General features: G+C 43.3%; 1 protein-coding gene across 1 annotated transcript in view; it reads left to right on the top strand.

Annotated features, from left to right (window-relative positions):
• Positions 1-21,462, top strand: part of nrxn3b (neurexin 3b) — a gene marked incomplete at both ends in the record, with an annotated part of 330,192 nt that overhangs the window by 261,093 nt on the left and 47,637 nt on the right. Inside the window, one exon of the mRNA XM_083933978.1 lies at positions 15,992-16,163. Coding sequence (XP_083790104.1) covers positions 15,992-16,163 — 172 coding nt within the window. The remainder of the gene's footprint in view (positions 1-15,991; positions 16,164-21,462) is intronic.

The raw sequence follows: 21,462 nt of genomic DNA, 5'->3' as shown, positions 1-21,462 counted from the left end.
AAAACACAAAAGTCAACACACATATTGGCTGTGAACGTGTCAAGCTGGAGGGCTCAGAAAGAACAGTCCCGCCTGCAGTTACATCTTACCGCCAGAGGGGCTGCTAGAAACAACGTATCTCAAGAAGCCTATTTCTTGTGCTTGTCGCCTCTTCAAGACACAACTTTTGACTTTTCAGTTAAGGTGGTAAATGCTGATTATGTGTTCTTGTGTCTCGTGTCTGCTTGTGTGTGTGTGTCCGTGATGCGGCAATGAGTCTTTTGCAGCCTTGTTCAGGCGCAGCGACACACGCTGACCTGGGACAGACCTTGAGAGTCACTGTGACATTTAAAAACAACCTCCCACTGTCTCGCAAGATAGACAATATATTTGTCACTTTCTGTTCTGTTCCCTTCCCTCTGTGTAGTTATCACTGAATAGGAAAAGATAGAGATGTAACACATGCATCCATATGTTTCTTTCATACCGATACTACGTGGGTAAAAGCATACAAGTGCACGCGGGGTCTGGCACCGCATCACTTACGCTTTCAAACGCCACTCTTTCATTCGTCAGCGACCATAACAATATTCCCACCCGTGCAATTAGAAATGAAAAAGCCAGATGTAAGCACCGCGATAAACACATCAGTGTCTTTAATCGTGCACTCTGACATGCTTACAGCAGGCGGCGCGTATCAGCATGCATGCACGGCTCCTTCCATGCAAGAAGGCATCGGCACCATCAGTCATCTGGAGCCCCTGATTAACATTAATGGCGTTTCTCCGAATTACATTGGCATCTCCTTGCATTCCAATCACCTAGATTTCATGCCTCCTCTCTGCAGGCAGCCCTGTCGATTGTGAGAGAGGAGAGCAGCAACGAGCGCTATCTGCTGAGCCTTTGATATGCACTTATCTTTCAGCAGCTTCATATTATGGAAAAGAAAATTGCCTTTTAAAAAAAAAATGACTGGTGCTTTATTACTTTTGGGCCAATTAATTTAATGAAAAATAATGCATTTTCGAAACAGCGAGGCAAAATAATTAGGCAGAATAATTGACAAAGAAGGACAGGCGCGAGGGGGAAGGTTTAACTAGAAGTGAATATGAATGCACTGTTTTGTATTTTGCGTTCGTGAATAATGCTCCACGATCTTTTTGAGACAGGACACATGGTTTTGAAACATCCATCGGAGTACGGGCAACTCTGTTTGACGACAGCTCGCCCTGAAAGTGTCCAAAGCATTCAGGAAGTAGGGCACTTGCCTCGACGTTCCTTGAAGTGGGAGAGACAGACCGACCTAGATTCCCTCCTGTTTATTCAGCCATCTTAGGTGCTGGCTATTCATGTCTCCATTTCAGTGCTCGTCGTTCTCCTCCTCCTGAACACAACCACTTTTGTTCTATTTGTTTGTTCATTCTTGCTGTATTTCTTTTTCCTTCCCCGTGCCCACTGTCCATATCACCTCTCAGTCTTAAAAACATACATGAAAGTGTCTCTAAACGGCAGTGACACATTTCGACAGCTGCTGAGATGCCTCACGCTGCTTAGCGGCAGGGGGTCTGATAGCTTGGCTTATCTTAAAAACCCCCGGTGTAACCCGCTCCCAAATTTTACTTTTCGCTGAAAACAATGATCGTATCTCATTTATACATTATACTGCATTCATCCCCCGCTGGTAACTTCAATGCAGCGTCGCTACAGAGGGTAAAGCCGAGCAATCAGTCAAACAATTGCTTAAAAAACATCTTTAATCAATCAGAGCTCATCATCTTTTTACGTATTCCAGGGAGTTTGGTGCGTTTCTGGTTGATTTAACACAGCTCCGATGCAACGGATGTGGTCATGAATTGGAAATGAATAAATGCAAAGTGAGACTTGGACTGTTGACCAGTATCAAGCTGACATGACAGCCATGCACACAGAGATGGCATATGTTACCCAGTGTGACTCCTGAGCCATCACCGCAGGGGTTTTGTCTCTGCTGCTGCATTATGCTCATCCAGGTATTCATTCATACATTATATTATATTTGCCCGAGGTCACAGACGGAGGGCTCCACCTAAACACACCTGCTTGACACTGAAAGACAGCAGCGGAAGAAGCGTTCAGATCCTTTACTTCAATAAGCATTCAAATACTTTACTGTAAAAAACACAGTTCAGTAAAAGTCCTGCATTCAAAATCTTACTTAGTACAAAAGTGCAATCAGCTAAATGTGATGAAAGCATCAAAAGAAAAAGTACTGGTCCTGCAAAAAGACATGTTACGGTAGTTTAGTCCAGGGGTTCCTTACTCACTCACAGGGTCAGAAGATAAATCTAGGTGGTTATGATATGATAAATTATGCAGCAGGATTTCTGCAACAGGAATTTGTATTCATCTTTTTAGACTTTTCTCTAATCTTTGTTTCTTTTGTGAAATATTGGATAAATTGCGCTTGTTGCTCCTTGAACAAATATTTAAATGAAATTAAATGAGAAATTTGAAAGGGAGAGTCTCTTTGGTTGAAATTCTAATAACTCAGAGATATCTGAAACATGACATGGGGCTCTAAGTAGACAATGTTTTTTTTGTGGAGTCATAAGTAAAAGATGTTAGGAACCACTCATTTAATCTTTAATAATGCAGGGACGACAGTAGTTCAGACCATAGAGACGTGGGTGGGGACCAAAGTACAGAGTTTGGACTGGTTGAATGTCTTGGATACATTTAATTTCCCCATTGAGGGATGGAAGTGCTTCTTTCATCTTAAGCTTATTATTTACCCCTCTTTTTAAATGCTATCACTCAGTTGAATGGGCCTCATCGGTATCAGCCTCAGGGTTGGTAGGTAGAAGGAGCCTGCTGCACCTACTAGTAGGTTCAAAACCCGGTGTCATTTATTCACACGGTCGCCATTAGCTTGGTCAGGACCCCTCGGTGTGGCTTTCTAACGCTCTGGGAGTCATGTGGGGCGACTGTGGATCAGTGGTAGAGTGGGTCGTCCTACATTCGAGAGATTGGCGGTTTGATTCCCACCTCCCCCGGTCCTCATTTCAAAGTGTCCTTGACACTGAACCCCAAATTGCTCCCCGTGCTGCGAATGGGTGTGTAAATAAGGTGTGAATGGTAAATTAGATGGTATGCAGATGACCACCGCTATCAGTGTGAATGGCCGTGTGAACGGGCAAATGTGACCAACACTGTGCAAGCGCCTTGAGTGGTCAGAAGACTAGACAGGCGCTTTGTAAGTACTGTTATCCCCAAAGCAATATCAGTAGACACTGGACAAATAACCAAGTCCTGTTGCTTTTGACTGATATTGCTTTGGGGATATCAGTCAAAAGGTGTGGTTTAGGGTTTTTTGGCGGTAGTTTAGAATGTTACATAAGAAATTGAATTTACCTACAACGTAACTTTAAAAAAGTTAATGTTGACTGAGCACCTGTCTCCCAGGTGAAAGTCCTTTGGTTGTTTGACCCATCCACCACCTCGACCTACCTCCGTACGAGGACTTGCGGTGAAAGTAACTACACCTGTCAACACACATATAAAGGCATATAAGTAGAACAATATTCCCCTCTGTGATGTTGTGGAGTAAAAGTATCATAAAATGGAAATACTCAAGGAAAGTGCAAATACTGCAAACTTGTACTAAATGTTAATTTCCACCATTGTTAGGAGATGATGAATCTGTTTATAATGGTCTCTCAGGTATTGTTTTCTACAAATTCCACAAGCCCCACAGATATATCTCCATTATAATTGTGTTAAAGCAGCTGGAGATTCACTTTATCTTTTTACCTAATCATAATCTCTCCTAGTTGGAGCAATTACACTGAATTTAAACAGCAGCAACGGTTGTCTTCACTGCTCGGTGGGAGGCAGCGACCCACGGATTGATATCCACTCGGGTGGATTTGAAACTAAATGAATCTCGAATCAAAATAAAATGAAAATCCTCTGAAGCAGACTATCAAAGACAGAGAGAAGTGGAAAGAGGAAGAAAACGAGTGCACTCTATTCTCAGTTAATCGTTTTTCTGCAGCCCTCTCTCTCTCTCTCTCTCTCTCTCTCTAGGTCTCACCTCGCTGCCTCTCATGTATTTTTTTCTACACGTCTACTTTCAACCTTTCATCTCTATCTTTTCATTCCTTTCCCCTCTACCTTCATCTCTAACACCTCAGCAAGCAAGGTGGAGGGCTGAGTCTTGATCCCAGGCACGTTACCCTTAGCAACAGACCACCCACCCTCTCTGCTGCCAGCGTGTTTCGGGGCAATCCGAGGCTAGCATTAGCGCCACTGTCTGAAACTATCCCCCCCCTTAGCGGAGAACAGAGAAGGACCTTTTTTCTGCCTCATCATCCTCTGTGATGTCGGAGCAATCACACCCCCTCCCAGTCCACTTCCCCCTCCACAGTGTAACCCCACCATGGGCCGACAAGAGATACAGTACACTGTCTATTGTAGGTGGCTGCCATTAGCGTTAGCATTTTCACACCTGTTCCTGTGCACGTGGGTGTTAGCACTTTAAATTTAAATGCACGCCAAAACAACATTGGACAAACAAGTGTTGTGGTAAGTTTGAAAAAAAACAATCCAACTGCCTGTGTATGTGTGTGTCATGGGCACATTTGTGTGTTTGCATTCATCAGCCTGTCTGTTTGTGTCTGGCAGTGCGTGCCCAGAATAGCATGTGTACATAAACAGATGGATGAGAAGCAGCGTCTTTCTTTTTCTCTTTCTCCGTCTCTTTGTCCGTCTCTTTATTTCTCACTCAATTAACCGCGGTCCAAGCTTTGCTCTCCGAGTCCACGGCTAACACACACCAGACAAGAGAGCAACTCTGTCGTTCCCGTTTTATTAGAGAGAGTCTGTGTCTGCCCCCCTCCTCCCTCCCGCCCCGTTGCAAATTTACATCTCTTCCTACAATAATTACGAACCATTTTGTTAATTAGGATGATGTGTAGCTATCTGAAATAGCTACTGTTGGATGTTTCTTTTCCCTCACTGCTTCCCTGTCTCCCAGTGTGGTTTTGCTTTGCATATTACCCCAGACATGGTAAGGAGAGCGTGCAAAATACAGAGGGCTGCTCTTCAAACAAGCTCAAACCTTTTGTGTGTCTATTCAAATAATTTCATCCCCGTGACTCTTTTCCAAGCAGCTGCAGGCAGCGTTGCATGTGATTGTGACTGAAGGTATTCTCTATTGGCAAACACACTAAAAGGTCAAAGATGAAGTCTCTTTGTGATTTTTTTGTCCCTCATCTATTTTTACTTAAACACTTTGGTCTGTTTTGTTTCAGAAATAACATGTGTGCTGTGCGCGAATACAGACATTAGAAAGTTTTCCATTTCAGGAGAATGAAGGAAGGAGAGAAGGTGGGATGAATTGTGTCCTCGCTTGATTTATCGCGTTCTGGTTTCATTCTGGGGCGACCAAATAGAAAGCGCTCGAATTCAGCAGCACATTAAATTAAATATCTGCCGAACAGATTCTAATTTGATCACCAAGCTGTTTCAATTTCATTAGCCTGGTCCCTAATGGACTTTCACAGCATATTATTCCATCTAGCACAAATCCTATTCATTCGTTCTTCTCTCTCTAAATGAACCTTCTGGCATGTAGTGACCATGTGGCCCAACACAGTCGTGCAGTGTGAGGTCACACAAAAGCTGGTATTTCTTTAATGGACTCTGGTGCAGAGTAAATGAAATCAAAATGTTTATTTAGCACCTTCTTAACATTCATTCATCTTCAACCGCTTGTCCCTGTCGGGGTCGCTGGGGGCTGGAGTCGAATCCCAGCTGACATCGGGAGTGAGGCGGGGTACAACCTGGACAGGACGCCAGTCTATCACAGGACACATAGAGACGAACAGAGACAGACAACCATTCACACCTACGGGTGATTTAGAGTTATCAATGAACCGAACACTTGCACGTCTTTGGACTGTGGGAGGAAACCGGAGAACCCGGAGAAAACCCACACAGACACGGGGAGAACATGCAAACTCCACACAGAAGGGATTCAAACCAGGAACCCTCTCGCTGTGAGGCGACAGTGCTAAGCTGTTGCAAAACATCAGTCCAAGCAGAGTATTAATACAATCGTGTGTGTGTGTGTGTTTGTGTGTGTGTGTGTGTGTGTGTGTTTGTGTGTGTGTATGTATGTGTGTGTGTGCATGTGCATTTGCGCCTGTGTGTGTGCGCGTGTGTGTGTGTGTGTGTGTGCGTGCATGCGTAGGGCATTGAGGTCCTTTTTCTTATGCTACGATTCTTGATCACATGTTGTCGTTGGTCGGCACACACTGCAAATGAAGTAGTGAAGCCGCAGGTGGGGCAGATGAGAATTCAAAAGTTCACGGCTGATGTTTTATCCTGCGTCTGGGACTTAGCGAGCTTGTAATTATACAGGATGCACTATAATTACATCAGCTGTGTAGTATTCTGAGCGTAAACAGAGTTTGAGCAGCACTCAGCACTCTGGATGGGTCTGTTAGCATGTAACATGTTGGAACGCCTTGTTCAATGTTTTATGAAGGTCCAGAATTGATGTGAGATAAAAAAAAAAATTGATAAATAATTGGTTGTAGTATATTTTTTTGTATCAGCTCTGCTGTTAGTGTAAAAAAGAAAATAAAGTGAATGAATAGCTGTTTGGACCGAATGTATTACTTTAATATAAAAATAAATGGTGAGCTAAACAACCCAAATAAAAAACAAAAACCTGGATATTTGGATTAGAAGATTAAGATTTGATGTATTCGTCGTACAGGAAAGATATTATTATAGATAGTATTATAATACTATGTGCTAGAAAGGCTAGTGGAAAATAAATAGCAATGATTAGAATGGGGGGGGGGGCTAACCCTCAAAGGCTCTACGTTATAAAAGCATTACAATGCTGGTCTGTGGATTTTCCAGTGTATAAAAACGTAAGATTATACATCTAACTGTTGTACAGCAATGCAGTGGAAATGATTCACAGGGGACAATGTGCTCAACGAAGACAGGCCAGAGGTCAAAGTTCATCCTGATGGACTGACGGGAGAAGTTTCAAGGTTGGTAGTTCTTGAAATCAGGTACAGATTCACCGGCAGTGCAGGATGCAGCGACCAAAGGTTGTTTAAGGGACAGTGACTTCACTGAGACAATGCAGCCACGACACACACAGTAAAGTATAGTAGTGATGATTACGATCAGTGCAGTGTCAGTACTCTAAGATCCAAAAGCCTGAAAGTGATAGTATAGAGCTGGAGAGGACTCTGCGGTAACGTTGATAAATGTTTTCACCGGGCCGTCCGCCATTAGTGTCAGGGCAAGTTACAGCCACAAGAGCGGACAAACAGGAAATAGAGAAAGAGTGGGTGTAAATAATTGATAAGGCTGACCGTGCGCGATTCATATTCTGCGGCAGAGGATCAAAGAGCGAGGCTCAGAGTTTGACATTGAGCCCGAGCACAGGAGTCAAAGCCATTACCTTCCCCTGCAACGCTGCTGCCTGTGTTTATATTAAAAATGCAGTGACTCTTCCTCTGTAGTCTGGGCTAACATTAGCTGGCACTCCTGCACATTAACCAACTGGCTAATGGACTCGCTACTATTACCCCAGCAATTACGTACAGAAGCACTAAGTAAAGCAGGGTGGAAGCCATTTTGTTCCTGTCCATTCGATGAAGCTGTTCCCGGCTCTCTCAGGTGTGAAATATAGCCTGTGTTGGACCTCTGGGTTCTTTTAGGTGCAATCAATATTTTAGAGGCACCAGGCCTCCGCGCCTTGTATCCTCCCACATCGCCTCTCACAACAGCTCTGGAGCCGATTATGAATGTCTGAATGAACGTTTGAGCCAATTAATGATTTATGGAGTTTCACAGTTTTCAGAGAAATGTTTATTTGAACAGGGCATTAAGACTGCCACGGTACAACGCCAGGAACCCTGCAGCCTCTGCTTATAATGTGAGAAAGCTAAAGTATGTCTGCAGTGTTTTATTCAGACCCACTGAAGAGTACGTCTTTCCAAAATGAGAGCCCTTTTTGTGGCCCTGGTCCGTCAGCAGCACTACGTATGCATCACTGCAATGAGCAGCTGCGCGTGTATAAAACCGTCCCTTTTTAATGACATTAAAATATGTATTTCTCCCCCTTCTTCTTTTTTTAATACTCTATGTCCCTTTCATAACTTCACATCCCCTCTAGCACCAGCCAATAAGTGCCCATACCTGATTAATTAGGTAGTCAATTTAAGTTAAATGACACAATGAAAACCGTATGTTTGCACTAATCACTTATGACATCCAGCCACGCAGATACTCTGAGATATCCGTCTCTGAGATTCTGCTTTCATACCAATACAATGGAGGCGAATGCAATTTGTTTTGTGCTTTTCACAACAGTGAAAGATTGACACAGTGTAACAACTTGTCTTTTCATAATCATTGGCTTTGATACTAACACGTAACACACAAAACTCTCTGTACTGTTGTTGGAAAAAACAAAGAAATACTCCCTTTGAAACATCACGGCAGTGCGCTCTGTGGATTATCCAGAGTCATTATTTTTATAAAGACACATTGCCGTTCACGTTTTTTAATGTACTTACAAAAATAACGTTGTGAGTTAGGTGCAATACATATTTCTCATGGTCAACAAATACCAAGGAAAGGTCAAAATCAGTAATGCGTAAGTCCATCGCATTAGGTCAATACTTTTCCACTTCTCCACCCTGTCTGTGGCAGTCAGCCCACGGCCCGTTGGTTTTACAGGAGATTTACAGGAGATTTTCCATAAACGTTCGACAAATTCAAGTGATTTTCTGAAACAGCTGGGCTTTGTAGTTCTTTAGCAAAGAGGGATGAATACTACATACTACTATAGATAAGCTACACTACACTACAACATGTTTTACATATGCAGGACCATGTATGTGAGGATTGAGTCAAGATAAACTACAATGCCCTTGTTCATTGTAATGAAGGACTTGATCATCCAGGCCTGGTCCCCTGGGCGAGGGTGTCTGTTGTGAGACCCGAAACACCCGATGAACCTCGGTGTAAACACTGATGATGTGTCTTAAGTTGCACCAAAAGTGTATTTTAGAACAAGGAGCATGAGATTCAATGCAATAGTGTGATTCATTGATGTGTTTTTAGCAGTTCATGACAATAACGCAGCTCTGGCACGGACATATACGCTTTATCAGGCTTTGGATACGCTGAAAAAACTTGCTAATATGATCAATTTTTGGGAAAATTTTAGAATTTCACCAGAGTTATTCTCCATTTACTTCCATCAGACTGGGGTGTAGGCAGAAAACTCAGAGACGGATATCTCGAAACCAAAAATCAAAACAATCTGCACAGATAGATGGATAGATAGATGGATGGATGGATGGATGGATGGATAGATAGATAAACAGATGGATAGATAGATAGATAGATAGATAGACAGACAGACAGACGGACGGACGGACAGATAGATGGACAGATAGATGGATAGATGGATAGATGGATAGACGGATAGACAGATAGATAGATGGATAGATGGATTGACAGATAGACAGATAGATAGACAGACGGACGGACAGACGGACGGACAGACGGACAGACAGACAGATAGATAGACGGATGGATGGACGGATGGATGGATGGATGGATGGATGGATAGATAGATAGATAGATAGATAGATGGATAGATGGATAGACGGACAGACGGACGGATGGACGGACGGACGGACGGACGGACGGACGGACGGACGGACGGATAGATGGATAGATAGATAGATAGATAGATAGACAGACAGACAGACAGACAGACAGATAGACAGATAGATAGATGGATAGATGGATTGATAGATAGATAGATAGATAGATAGATAGATGGATAGATGGATAGATAGATAGATAGATAGATATATAGATAGATAGATAGATAGATAGATAGATAGATAGATAGATGGATAGACAGATGGATGGATAGATAGATACTACTGGAGGTAAGTGACAAAATATGTTATTTGTCATTTTTGGGTGAACCAACGCTTCAACCACTCAAAAACAAAGCTTAACTTCCAGGTCTCCATTTTGAAATTGAGGCAGAGCTGTGACTATAGCAAGTCTCTCCTCCCATTTCTATCATCCAACATTTGAACGTTGTGCGCTACCAAGCTTTCTTTGACTTGCTTTCTTTGACTGATCCATTTAATTCATTGTGGAAATGGAGATTCATTTTTTTTTCCCACCAAAAGCGTTTCACAAAGTCAAGGCTGCAACAAATATGCCGGGCTCTTGCCCAGCCTAGGGCCTGTCGAGTTGTCAGTACATTCTGTACATGAAGAAATGACTTGCACTAAAGGCCAGCACACACACAAACCTATTCTCAGCAGCCTCTAACATCCTACCCTTTAGCAAATTTGTGACTCTGGAGTCTGAACAAGAACAGACAGCTACAAATCACTGCGCCGTCTATGAGTTATCTCTGTCAATTACTGACGATAAATGGCTTTGGCACCGTGAAGGCCAGGTGCATCAATCCACCGAGTCTCACGTTGTCCTAACTCCTCCACTCTATTGATTCTACCTCCACTGCTGCTATGATCCAGTTTTGATGGTCCCTGACCACAAAAGCCAACTTGAGCGCTGATGTCAGATGAAAGGGTGGATATGTAACCCAAACTCCCACCCTGGGACATGTTCACATTCTTGATATCAGATCTTCCTCCCTCCCAACTGAGACTTAATATAGATCCACTGGAGTCATCCCACTACAACTACTCTGTGCCCATACCAGATTTCAATTAAAGTTTGATTGCAATGCAATACTGTTTGTGGGGGAAAAAACTCCAATTTAATAACATTCTCAGACCTTAAAGTGCTTTCGATGCACATCTTCTTATAGAATATATCTGGCATATAACCACACACATACCTCCGTCTCTTCCTCTGTCTCCATCCCTCTTTTGTCAGCGTTTTTCCTCCCCAGCAGAGCTAAATGTGCTAATTCTTCCCATCTACCTCCACAAAATGGCTTTCAGATGTCTATATCTGTCTGGGGCCTGTGGCTTAGCAGAATGACCATTCAGCGAGCCGGGGATGGGGCCTATTGTGTGCGGCTTGTCCCCTGAACAGCATCTGTCTGCTAAGGGCTGTCTGTGATGGCCGTCCACAGGATCACCCACCGCTGCTTTGAGTGATTCTCTCTCCCTTCACTCTGCCCGCGGCGCCGCATGTGTTGGAGGCATTGATCGGCCCTGAATTGGATTGTGGCGGGCCTGATTACTGATGTCAATGTGTGCCGGGTCACGTGGGACCGCTGGATGTCCTCGTGCCAAGCCAGGGCCAGCATGCAGCTGAGGAGGGGAGGCTTGCGTTGCTCACTGAAATTACATTTATCAGTCTTATTTAAACAGAGCGTGAGCAAAACATGCCCACACATACTGTATACTTAAGTAACGCACAGACAAACTGCCAACACGATCTCATTCTATTCCTACAGCTGTAAAACAGTTGTTATTCTTGATGGGCATTAAACAGAGAGAGTGGGTGCATGTTAGACTATAAAAGGGCTTTAGCACATCATACAAGTAAATTACCACATTCCCTACTGTAATGCCATATTTAGATTGAGCTCTTTAAGAGTTAGTGAGGGCAGCTGATTGAATGTTTGGACACTATGGTTTGCCACGTGACGGAGGTAAAGCCTCCTTAGCACAAGGTTACAGTCTACAACTTTCTGTGTATGTGTGTGTGTGTGTTTCGGCGTCCGTTCACGTTCAAGTGTGTGTAGGTTTGAAAGTGATTCTCCGTGCATCATTTGTTTACGCCTGGAATAGTGGCCATCATCTTTTCCACTAAGAGAACAATAGCCATTTTTCCCCCCTTTGCTCAGGAGACAATGAAGTGCCTTCCCGCCTCGCGAGCGACAGGCCAATAAAAAACGTAATTGGATCTGTCAATCAAACATTGCTGCAGCGCCAGGGTGGGCTGGCAGGTGGGTGGCGACGACGGTGGGGGGGGGGTTAGCCGGACAACAAGAGTAGTGGAGAAGAAGAGGGGAGGAAAGAGGGAGAGCTGTGCCTTTTTGCAAAGCACTGCCACGCACAGTTCCCCCTCTGCACACTGCCCAAAGGCAATCAGCAACAGTTACAGAGGTGTACAATTGTTGTGTTCTGTTGTTTGTTTGTAGCAGGGCTGGGGGTGACGATCTGTCTTTGTTTGGAGGTATTAGTGGGTCGGCTTTGATGCGACTACACCGGAGAGCAGGGGCTGCCAGAGCTCCTGAAGGTCACAGTGGATGTACGAGTGCTGATGTGTCTGTCTGCACGTTGTATGCGCTCAGGCCGTCAGACATAGTGTTTTTTCCTATCGTGGGAAAGGTCCCGTCATTAGTCAGGAGAGCAAGAATGCTTTATTTTTCACGGTACAATACACACACTAAACATCACCTTGTCACATGAAATCATCAACATATTTGTGTGCTTGTGCATGGATTATGTGTATTTGCAGCTAGATGAGCAGCGAGCACGTCCATACACATGCACACACACACACTCAGACACACATTGATTGTATGCATGTGTCTGTTGCTCTAAGTTTTAATAACAACTACTTAAATTAAGAGCCCATTTACAGCCTCTCAGACATAGACGTTAAGTGCGCGTTCAGATATTCCGCTCGCCCGTCTCCCACTCTCAGTCCTACCTCGGCTTTTAGGAGATGGCTTTCTCATGTCTTTGGTGACGTTCGTTTTCCATTATTTGTCGAGCTGGAGATTGTTACAGAGGAGAGACGCTCTGTTATTCCTTGCATTACGGTCTCAAGCACTAAATCTTTTTTTGGAATAGACAAGGGGGGTTTTAACTGTACTAGTGAAGCATTGAATACAGTGCAGGACCTCAGACTGCCTTAGAGCTACAGTCTCTGTCATTTCAAGTCCTTTTAATGCATACTTTGGACAACTTTCTGCTTCCTTCAAAACAAATTAAAGAAAGACTACCTTTTGCTGGGTGCATTGTTCCTTAAAGTACGACTAGAACATACCCTCCCTCCCTCCTCCTGCTCTTACTAAGAAACAAAAACAGAGTCCTAATTTAGAGAAATAAAAACAGAGCTGCCTGAGTCTGCTGGCCTCCAAGGTTTTCTAGGTGCTCTACTTAAGGAGTAGAAATGCTGGAACAACCTTGATTTAAAAGTTAATATTTGTTTCTTGTTGATCTCCTATATATACGTGACGCCTTAAGAGTGAACTAACTCAGCGAAATGTGTTACCGGAGAACCAAACTTAAAGTCTGAGATCAAGCCTGTGCCGATAAAATTCCACACTTTTATCACATTTGTGAAAGTACCCGGCAGTTTGCTGTAATAATAGGGCGGCGTAGTAATATTACAATCTTTGACATGGAGAGTATTTGAGTATGTGAAAGCACGAAGGATTGTGTTAAGTATAGGTTGGCCTTATTAAGTGCTCTCATGGTATTAAAAGCCTGTAACACGGGGCTGCACTTGGAAAGGAATTCAGCCTTGGACTCATCCACTGGGACCACATATATCGTTTATGCTCTACATATGTATGCGTATGTTCACGAAGTGGGGAGGGGCTCAATGTAATTATACCGCATATGTATTTATTGCGACGATTGAAATGATATATTCTTACTCATTCTTACCTAAAATAAAAACAATGAGAGACTGCAAGTGGCATACAGTGACGCTCTGAGGATACTTTTAAAAAGGCCCGGATGGACCAGTGCGAGTGAGCACGGGAGTGAACACACTTCGAGCAGCTCTGAGAAATGTAACGCACGGCTTCATCTGCCGGTTAAATGATCCTGAGAATCCAAATGTTGTGGCGATGGTGAACAATATGTATAGTGACACGCGCTGCACGTCTCAGTTTTGGGGGCACTGGTATAAGTGTCTTTTAAAATCAGTCCTTAGAATATTCTGTTTTCTTTTTTGTTTTTATTATTATTCTAGTATTGTGTGATTCTTAATCCTTTTGTACCGTGTGTCTTGTCTTTGTGTGGACCTTGAGTCTGAAATAAAGCTGATCTATCTAATGATGATGTTAAAACGTAACATTGCCTACATATGAATTAATGTATTTTACTCACGCATTAAGTTATTTTACGTATTTTTTATCAAACAAACCCAACGAGATGAGCAAATGTTTACAATCTGTCAACAGGACGGTCCATTTACATGTCCAGTGTTCTTGTTGTTGTCTCTCTCTCTCTGCCTCCTGCTACTTTTACAGAATGTTAACGCCCGTGCTCCCTGACCTGCAAAGGCAAAGTACAAAATCTTTTTAACAATAAAAAATCGCTTCACATTTAGTTTTCTGTCCCAACAAATGAATAGTTTGCACATCTGTGATAGATTATGGTTTACTGGCTTGCCATGGTGTAATCATTATCCAAATCAATCCTAACGTCGACACTTTCATGCCCCATACTTATGCATCAATCCGATCCAAGTTCAATCCTGCAGCTCTTCTAGAACATGGGTGTCAAAGTGATCCAGTAAAGGGCCGTGTGGCTGCAGGTTTTCATTCCAACCAAGCAAGAACACACCTGACTCGACTCACTCAATCACCTGAACTGTCTTCACACAGTTGATTTGTCTGGACCAGGTGTGTTTTTGATTGGTTGGAATGAAAACCTGCAGCCACAGTGGCCCCTTTACTGGATCAGTTTGACACCCATGTTCTAGACCCTTCAGATGTTATTAGACAGAATTGATCAAATTCTGAATGTGAAATTAGTCATTTCTTGGAGGTTGTGACACCCAAAAGAATGTATCCACTGCTCTACAGCATTGACAGAGTAGGCTATGGTTTAGCTACTGGTGAAAGCACAAGTTTAACTAACTTGGTTGTTTACTGGCCAGTTAACTTAGTCCCCGAAAACGCATGCAGCGTGCTCTCATGCACACCCAAAATGACAGGTACACAGACAGGGTGGGTAAAGAGACGGACAGGGCCAGACAGCCGGTAAAATCTTTATGGACAGTCCACTGCCTCACCGATGTGACAGCCTTGCAGGATTTGTTCCAGGATGCCAGATGGCAAGAAAACCACTGCTGTAACATTAAATAGAGATCAGCAAGTTTAAGTGTTTTGTCGTTTAAGTTGTAGCATCCTGCAATGCTTTAGTGCTGACATGCAATGTTAAATTCAGCTTGAGGAAGATGCAACGTAACAGTTAGCCATGCAGAGCTAGTGTCTCAGCTAGTGTGATCAGTTAACAATATGTCCGTCCCCTTTGCAAGTCTTCTTAATTTTGGTTTTGTTATGAGAAATGGTCCCGCTGCTCTGGGCTTCTAAAGTAGGTAATCACACTGAGAGTTTCCCTGCGGGGGATTAAAACAAATGACACAGAAAACACAGCCCTTCGCCTCTCACTCAAGCCCGGCCTCCGCTCTTAAAACCTCTTGCTTGTAACACCTACATGCCCATGAATACGCAAGCAGTCACAATAAAACACACTGGCAGCTCGTGAAAATTAGTGGGGTCGAGGGGAGAGGAGTCAGGAAATGATGTGGAGGGATCGCGATTTATGGACACGGTAAAACTGCTTTAGAATTAGGAGCTAAACAAAACATATGGTATTCATACAGTTTGTAAGGAGCGCAGCAGAAAAGGCATCTGCCCTGCCAGTTTTGCAGTGACAGGCTGCGGGTAGCATTACTCATCATTACAATCTCTGCTGGCAGCCTATTTTCATCACATTACATTGGTATAATGAAGCGTGGCGCTGGCGTCCTCACGTTCTCTGAGTAGTTCACCATTAGCACCAGCCGAGGGCATTCATCCAAGTAGCTTTATTGAACTTTTTACAGTTAGTTTATTGTATAATTAATTTGTCACTGCACAACAATAGGTGGGATCTTGGCCCAGTGGCAGTTTAGATTCCCAAATTTGTGACTTATTGAAAAGTAGAGCTCTCTGCATTTAATGCCAATTTCTAAGATTTTGCTTCGTTTAATGCAGACCACTTACTCCTTCTGCTCTTCTTTGTGTCTTTTTCAGGAACAAGGCAAAGTAGGTGTGACATTCAACATTGGGACAGTGGACATCAGTGTTAAGGAGACAACCACAGCGGTAAATGATGGCAAATACCATTTGGTCCGATTCACCAGGAATGGGGGTAACGCCACCTTGCAGGTGGACAACTGGCCAGTCAATGAACACTTCCCCACAGGTACTGCTCCTATATTCCTTTGTCTGATACATTACTGCAGGAGTCAGAGTAGACTTTTACTCTTAAAACCACTGGACACCACCTATTTGTTCAAGCAAAGGGCAGCGTCATGAATAAAAAAAACAACTCTCTCTTCCGTTCTCCGGGTACAACGTCTCAGAAGACTAAGAGGCATGCAGTATGCACTATGCTCCTGTAAAAAAAACATGTCTCAAACAACTTATCTGCTTTCATGCCCTCACACCTGACTCCACAGGAGAGAAGCACAGCGAGCTCAGATCTTTTGTCTTGCAACAGGCAATAACTGTGCAACACCTGGCCGGTTCATTTCAGGAAAGGAATCGAAAGGCAACAAGAGGCATTTGGTCAGTGGGCGAGTAAGGAGAGGATGGAGGCAGAAAGCAAGGGTGGCCTGTTGGCCAGATAAAGCTGCTGCCTGCCTGTATCTCTCACTCCCAGGTCAGCAGAAGCAGCACAGCGGTAGAATACAGATAAGGTCATCAAACGGAGCCCGCTCCATTTGGAGGCTCTGGCACTTCCTTCATTTGGAATAGAGATGTGCCGCTCAGCTAGCTAGGTGAGAGAGTGAGGGGGAAAGGTGACAGAGGGAGAGGGAAAGAAAGAAATCCTCCCCTACTTCTACTTAACAGTCCATTAAATTGAGTTGGCTCTCCTGGTCTTTGATATCGGTGTATGCATTGCCAGACAGCCAGCTTAGGAGAGGCCACCTTTGTTTCCTTGTTCCCTATTACCCACTCTTCCACATCACTCAGTCAAACAGACGAGACGCACAGGGAAGCAACGTGGGCACAAAGTGGCAGTTGAGGCAAGGAGAATTTGGGATGACAAAAGATAATATGAAACTCCATTGATCTCTGAGGTAAAATTTTGCCGAAGCGGCGAGATATAATTGGGGGGAAACAGATGTGGCACAACGTTGGAGATTGAATAATGAGAAGCTAATGTGAGCAGAAACGTTTCCACAAATAAAACTCGGTAGCTTTGATTCCAAAACAGTGAGAGAGAAAAAAATCAGTGCAAAAGCGCTGATGCGACCCAGTCGTAAGGAGCAAACAAATAGGAGTTGATCCCTTTCACTTCTCAGCCCTATGTCTCAGCAGCCCTACAGCATGCTCCTGGTTGCATGCCTTCGCCGAGGACAGAGCAGCATCCTCTCCTGGCGTGACATTGCACGCTGTTTTGGTTTGGTTCAATGCGAGCACAGGTGATGTTAATCTCTTCTGTCTCTGGCTTTCTTTTGCCGTCGGCTGTCTTTGGCTTTTTTTTTTTTTTTTGTATCTTTTCTTTTTTTGACCAGATAAAGTTAGACGGGTTTCGTAACTGCATTTCAGCCACACTAATACAGGAAAGTACAAGAAACATGTGGCACACAACATGCAGAGGCATCTCCATCACGTACACTTTCACACTCATTGGAGGAATTTCACTAATCAGACAACTGTGACTGCATTGTTGCTCTAAATCTCAGTCCTGTATTACACAAAGACTCAGATATTCCCCATCTTTAATGGCCGGTGATTTCAAATAGCAACTGAAACCCTGCCACCTTCACGCTCTGCATGAGCGGTCAATGGTTGTCAACCTGCTAAGGATACAACACACACTCATATATACTGTTTATACGTGTGGCACTACTTCACACGGGGAAGTTGGTAAACTTAAAAATGTCACAATTGACTTTTGGTTTCACATGGGGCACGAACTTTGGTCTCCTGGGTTTATTTGAGTCATCTCCTTTCCCCTTGGTGGAGTTTGGGGCTCTTCTAACTACGTCAACTTACTTCCTCGTTTGCTCCCATGATAATTACTTTGGCCACTAAAGGTCACCGCCTAATAACAAACGTAAATATGGGTCATTATAATACGGATTGCCCGAATCAAGCAATCTGATTGGTTGTTAGCCGTGATCTGAAACCCCTATATCACAGCAATGACATCTGATTCCTTACACGATTCTATATCACTCCGCTTTCATCCTTTTATACAGTCTAAGACCTTTAACTTAACTGCTGTATAGGCAGAAAATTTAAACATATTTTGAAGTGATTTGTACGTCTTGTGACACAGCGGTGACAGATATCTTAGTTATGACAAGATTGAGCTAGCAAAGCAGTTTAGTGTTTATATTCAATTCAATTCAGTTTTATTTACAGTGCCAAATCATAACAACAGTTGTCTCAGGACACTTTACAGAGTAGGTAAAGACCACACTGTGTGACTTATTTATGATTTACACAGACCCAACAATTCCCCCGTAGAGTACGGTGGCGTTGAAAACCTTCACTATAACAGACAGGAACGTCAGACAGACCCAGCTCTGTGGAGGACGGACATCTGTCTGCACCGGAGAGAGGAAGAGAAGGAGAGAGAGAGAGAGAAAAGACGGACAGATGGACAGAGAGAGACAAAGACAGACACAAAGACAGAGACACTTCCAGTTACTATAATAGTATCTATAGTAATGTGAATATGACTTATATGTTATGGTGGCTAATACAGCAGAATACTAGAAACAAGCACAACTAAGGTGATAGATTACAATAGCAGCAGCAAGCGTCATGCAGGACCACGGCACAGGAGACCAAATATGCGTGGTACTATATTTACCCAGTTTGAGAAATCCCACGATCTCAACAAGCTAACGTTAATTCAATTGGACTGGCTGACACTGCCGGTCGTGAGCCATCGCTTAATTATAAGCTGCTTGCACAAACTACCTATGAGGTAGTTTTTTTAGGCGAGGACGATCTGGTGTGTCAGTATCTACCAACCAAAGGCAGCATCCGTTCAGAGATCCCCGCTAAGTATCCGTTGGGTTTGTTTCTCATTTCAAGCGCCGCACCACAGAAAGAGCTCTGGCTTTTTAACTTTGGATTCCTTCCAAGTGATTCCACCGAGGTTTGTTCCTTTTTCCGTCTGCCTGCTATTGTCTTGGCACGGAGTCGAGGTCAGGGGATCGAATGCGTGGTAATTTCTTTTTCTCTTCTGCTCAGGTAATTTGCAGGACACTCAGTGATAGTAATTCAACGATGATTGATTTTTTTCCCCCCACCCTACCTCCCTTGTAAAGTCGTTGTCATCTCATGAGTAATTACATGTTAGGGTGCAGACTCATCGACTGCCTTCTCACACCCCTGATGCTTTACTTGAAGCCGCCACGAGGCTCTCAGGTCGTTCAATAAACAGTTACCGGATCTGGGCATGCCCTCTCCCTGGTAGGGAATAGGTGGGAACAAAGGTGTTGGTGGATTGCTTGTCATTCAAGGATGCTTGCAAAAAAGCCTGGGGCGTGTAAATTAGACATCAGACGACAGTGTTTGCAAAGTTGGGCCACCAAAGTAGAGGCGTTAGACTCTGTCTGCGGGAGGTTTTTACACCGTGGCCTGCTTTTAATAATTAATAGAGAAATTACGGGTCAGATTCATACATTGCCTTTTTCTTAGGAAGTATTTCTTAATTGATAATTTAATTTTATAACAATTTAGGCCTTAATATTCTATTTTTGTCCGTCTTTCCACAGTTTCCTGCGATGAGAGATTACCAGCATTTCATCAGATGTGCTCACTTTTAATCTAACCTTCAAATGATGAGATGATTATGATTAATGATTAGATAATATAGCTAAATACATATATATATGTATATATGTATATATAACAGCTCTGTGTATAGTTTATTTTTTTCTACAGTGACTACAGTTTCTAATCATTTCAAAATAAAAGACAAACACATCAAAAAACGCTGTCGACTAATTGAAAAAATAGCATAACTAAGATCATTTAACATGTTATCACAGTGCTTACATCTCATGACAAGTGACACAAACATGCACACACATTTACTGCCCCACCCATTCATTAGCCGCACAGGTAACCTTCATGAATATGGAGTTATAATGCATTGAGTTAAGAAAGGCTGCTTTATTCTCTTAAATCCATTCTGTGTGCTGGGCCTGTGCACACTCATGCTGTGTTCACACTACAAGCTATAAAGAAAAAGGCTACAAGTATTTTTAATGGAAGCCGTGTCATGAAGCTGCAAAACTGTGAGTCGACTCTTGACCCACTCCAAATCAAAGTTGAACTGTTCTCAACTTTTTTCCCTGCTGGCATTTCCCAATGACAGTGAAGCGTCAACAGATCATATTTTTTTAAGTGCACAATGGCTGTTGTAGCGTGGTATTAAGCTATGCTAGCTTTCTCTACCACTGTGTAGCTGTCCATGCTTGGCCGCTGCGTACCTTTGACGGTCATAGTGTGAATATAGGCAAGGCAAGTTTATTTGTATAGCACCATTCAACAACTAGGTAATTCAAAGTGCTTTACATAAAACATTAAACTTGTTATTACCCAGAATTCTGAATGTTCTGTTTTGCCTTCAGTGACAACTCAAAGAGAAAGGATGATATTCGATTCATGAAGTCATCTTAAACGTCTTTTCTTATCAACTAATATTTATTCTGTACGCAGAATTTCCATCACTACAGGAACAAGACTTCATCTCATTCTTCTATACAACAATTTAACCACACTGATCCCATACAGCAATATTTCTCTGCAGCTTACGCGAGTGTGTGTGTGTGTTTGCGTGTGGGCGTTGAGTGTGTGTGGGTGTTGACTGCTTTGTCTCTCCCCTTTTTTCTCTAATTACCCCCCTCCTCCCTTCCCCCCAACATCGCTCTCTCAGATCGCAATTCTTATTTGTCCTCAAATACCTTTTTATCCGCGTTTCTCATCCTTTTCCCATTCAGTGTTCATCAGGGCTGCGCATCTCTCCTCCAATCATGTGTACTCTTGTGACAACCCGCATCATTACTGCAGGGGCTTGTCTTTGTTCAGTGAGAGGGCTCCAATTTTCTTATACAACACTATGAATCCTCGCACTCTTTGATTTTGGATTACATGATCTTTTTTGCGTGACTTTGAATCAAAGAATTACTAGACCGAGCCGGGATGAAACTGTGCATCACACTTTGCCGGAGCTGGCTGAGGTTCAGGAGTTGTCTCAGATGAATGACCATTGGCCTAAATACTATGCCTGGGCCTCAGGGAGAGCGCGCCTGTGCGTGTGTTCCATCATTTTTGGTTAGGCGCAATAGGGTTGCTCATATTCACAATGGCCTTGCGTTCGTTTTCAGGCACACATGCACTCAAACACACAAAGAGTGCTGATGCACACAATGTTACAACTCCTACGACCTGAAAACAGGCACAATGAGCAGCACCGTTTCGAGATATCTGCCAATCTTTGTCCTAAAATTCAGACAAAACAATTCCTC

Source organism: Echiichthys vipera (genome assembly GCF_963691815.1).
Source record: "Echiichthys vipera genome assembly, chromosome: 19".
Classification (NCBI taxonomy): Eukaryota; Metazoa; Chordata; class Actinopteri; order Perciformes; family Trachinidae; genus Echiichthys; species Echiichthys vipera.
This window is presented reverse-complemented; position numbering and strand designations above follow the sequence as displayed.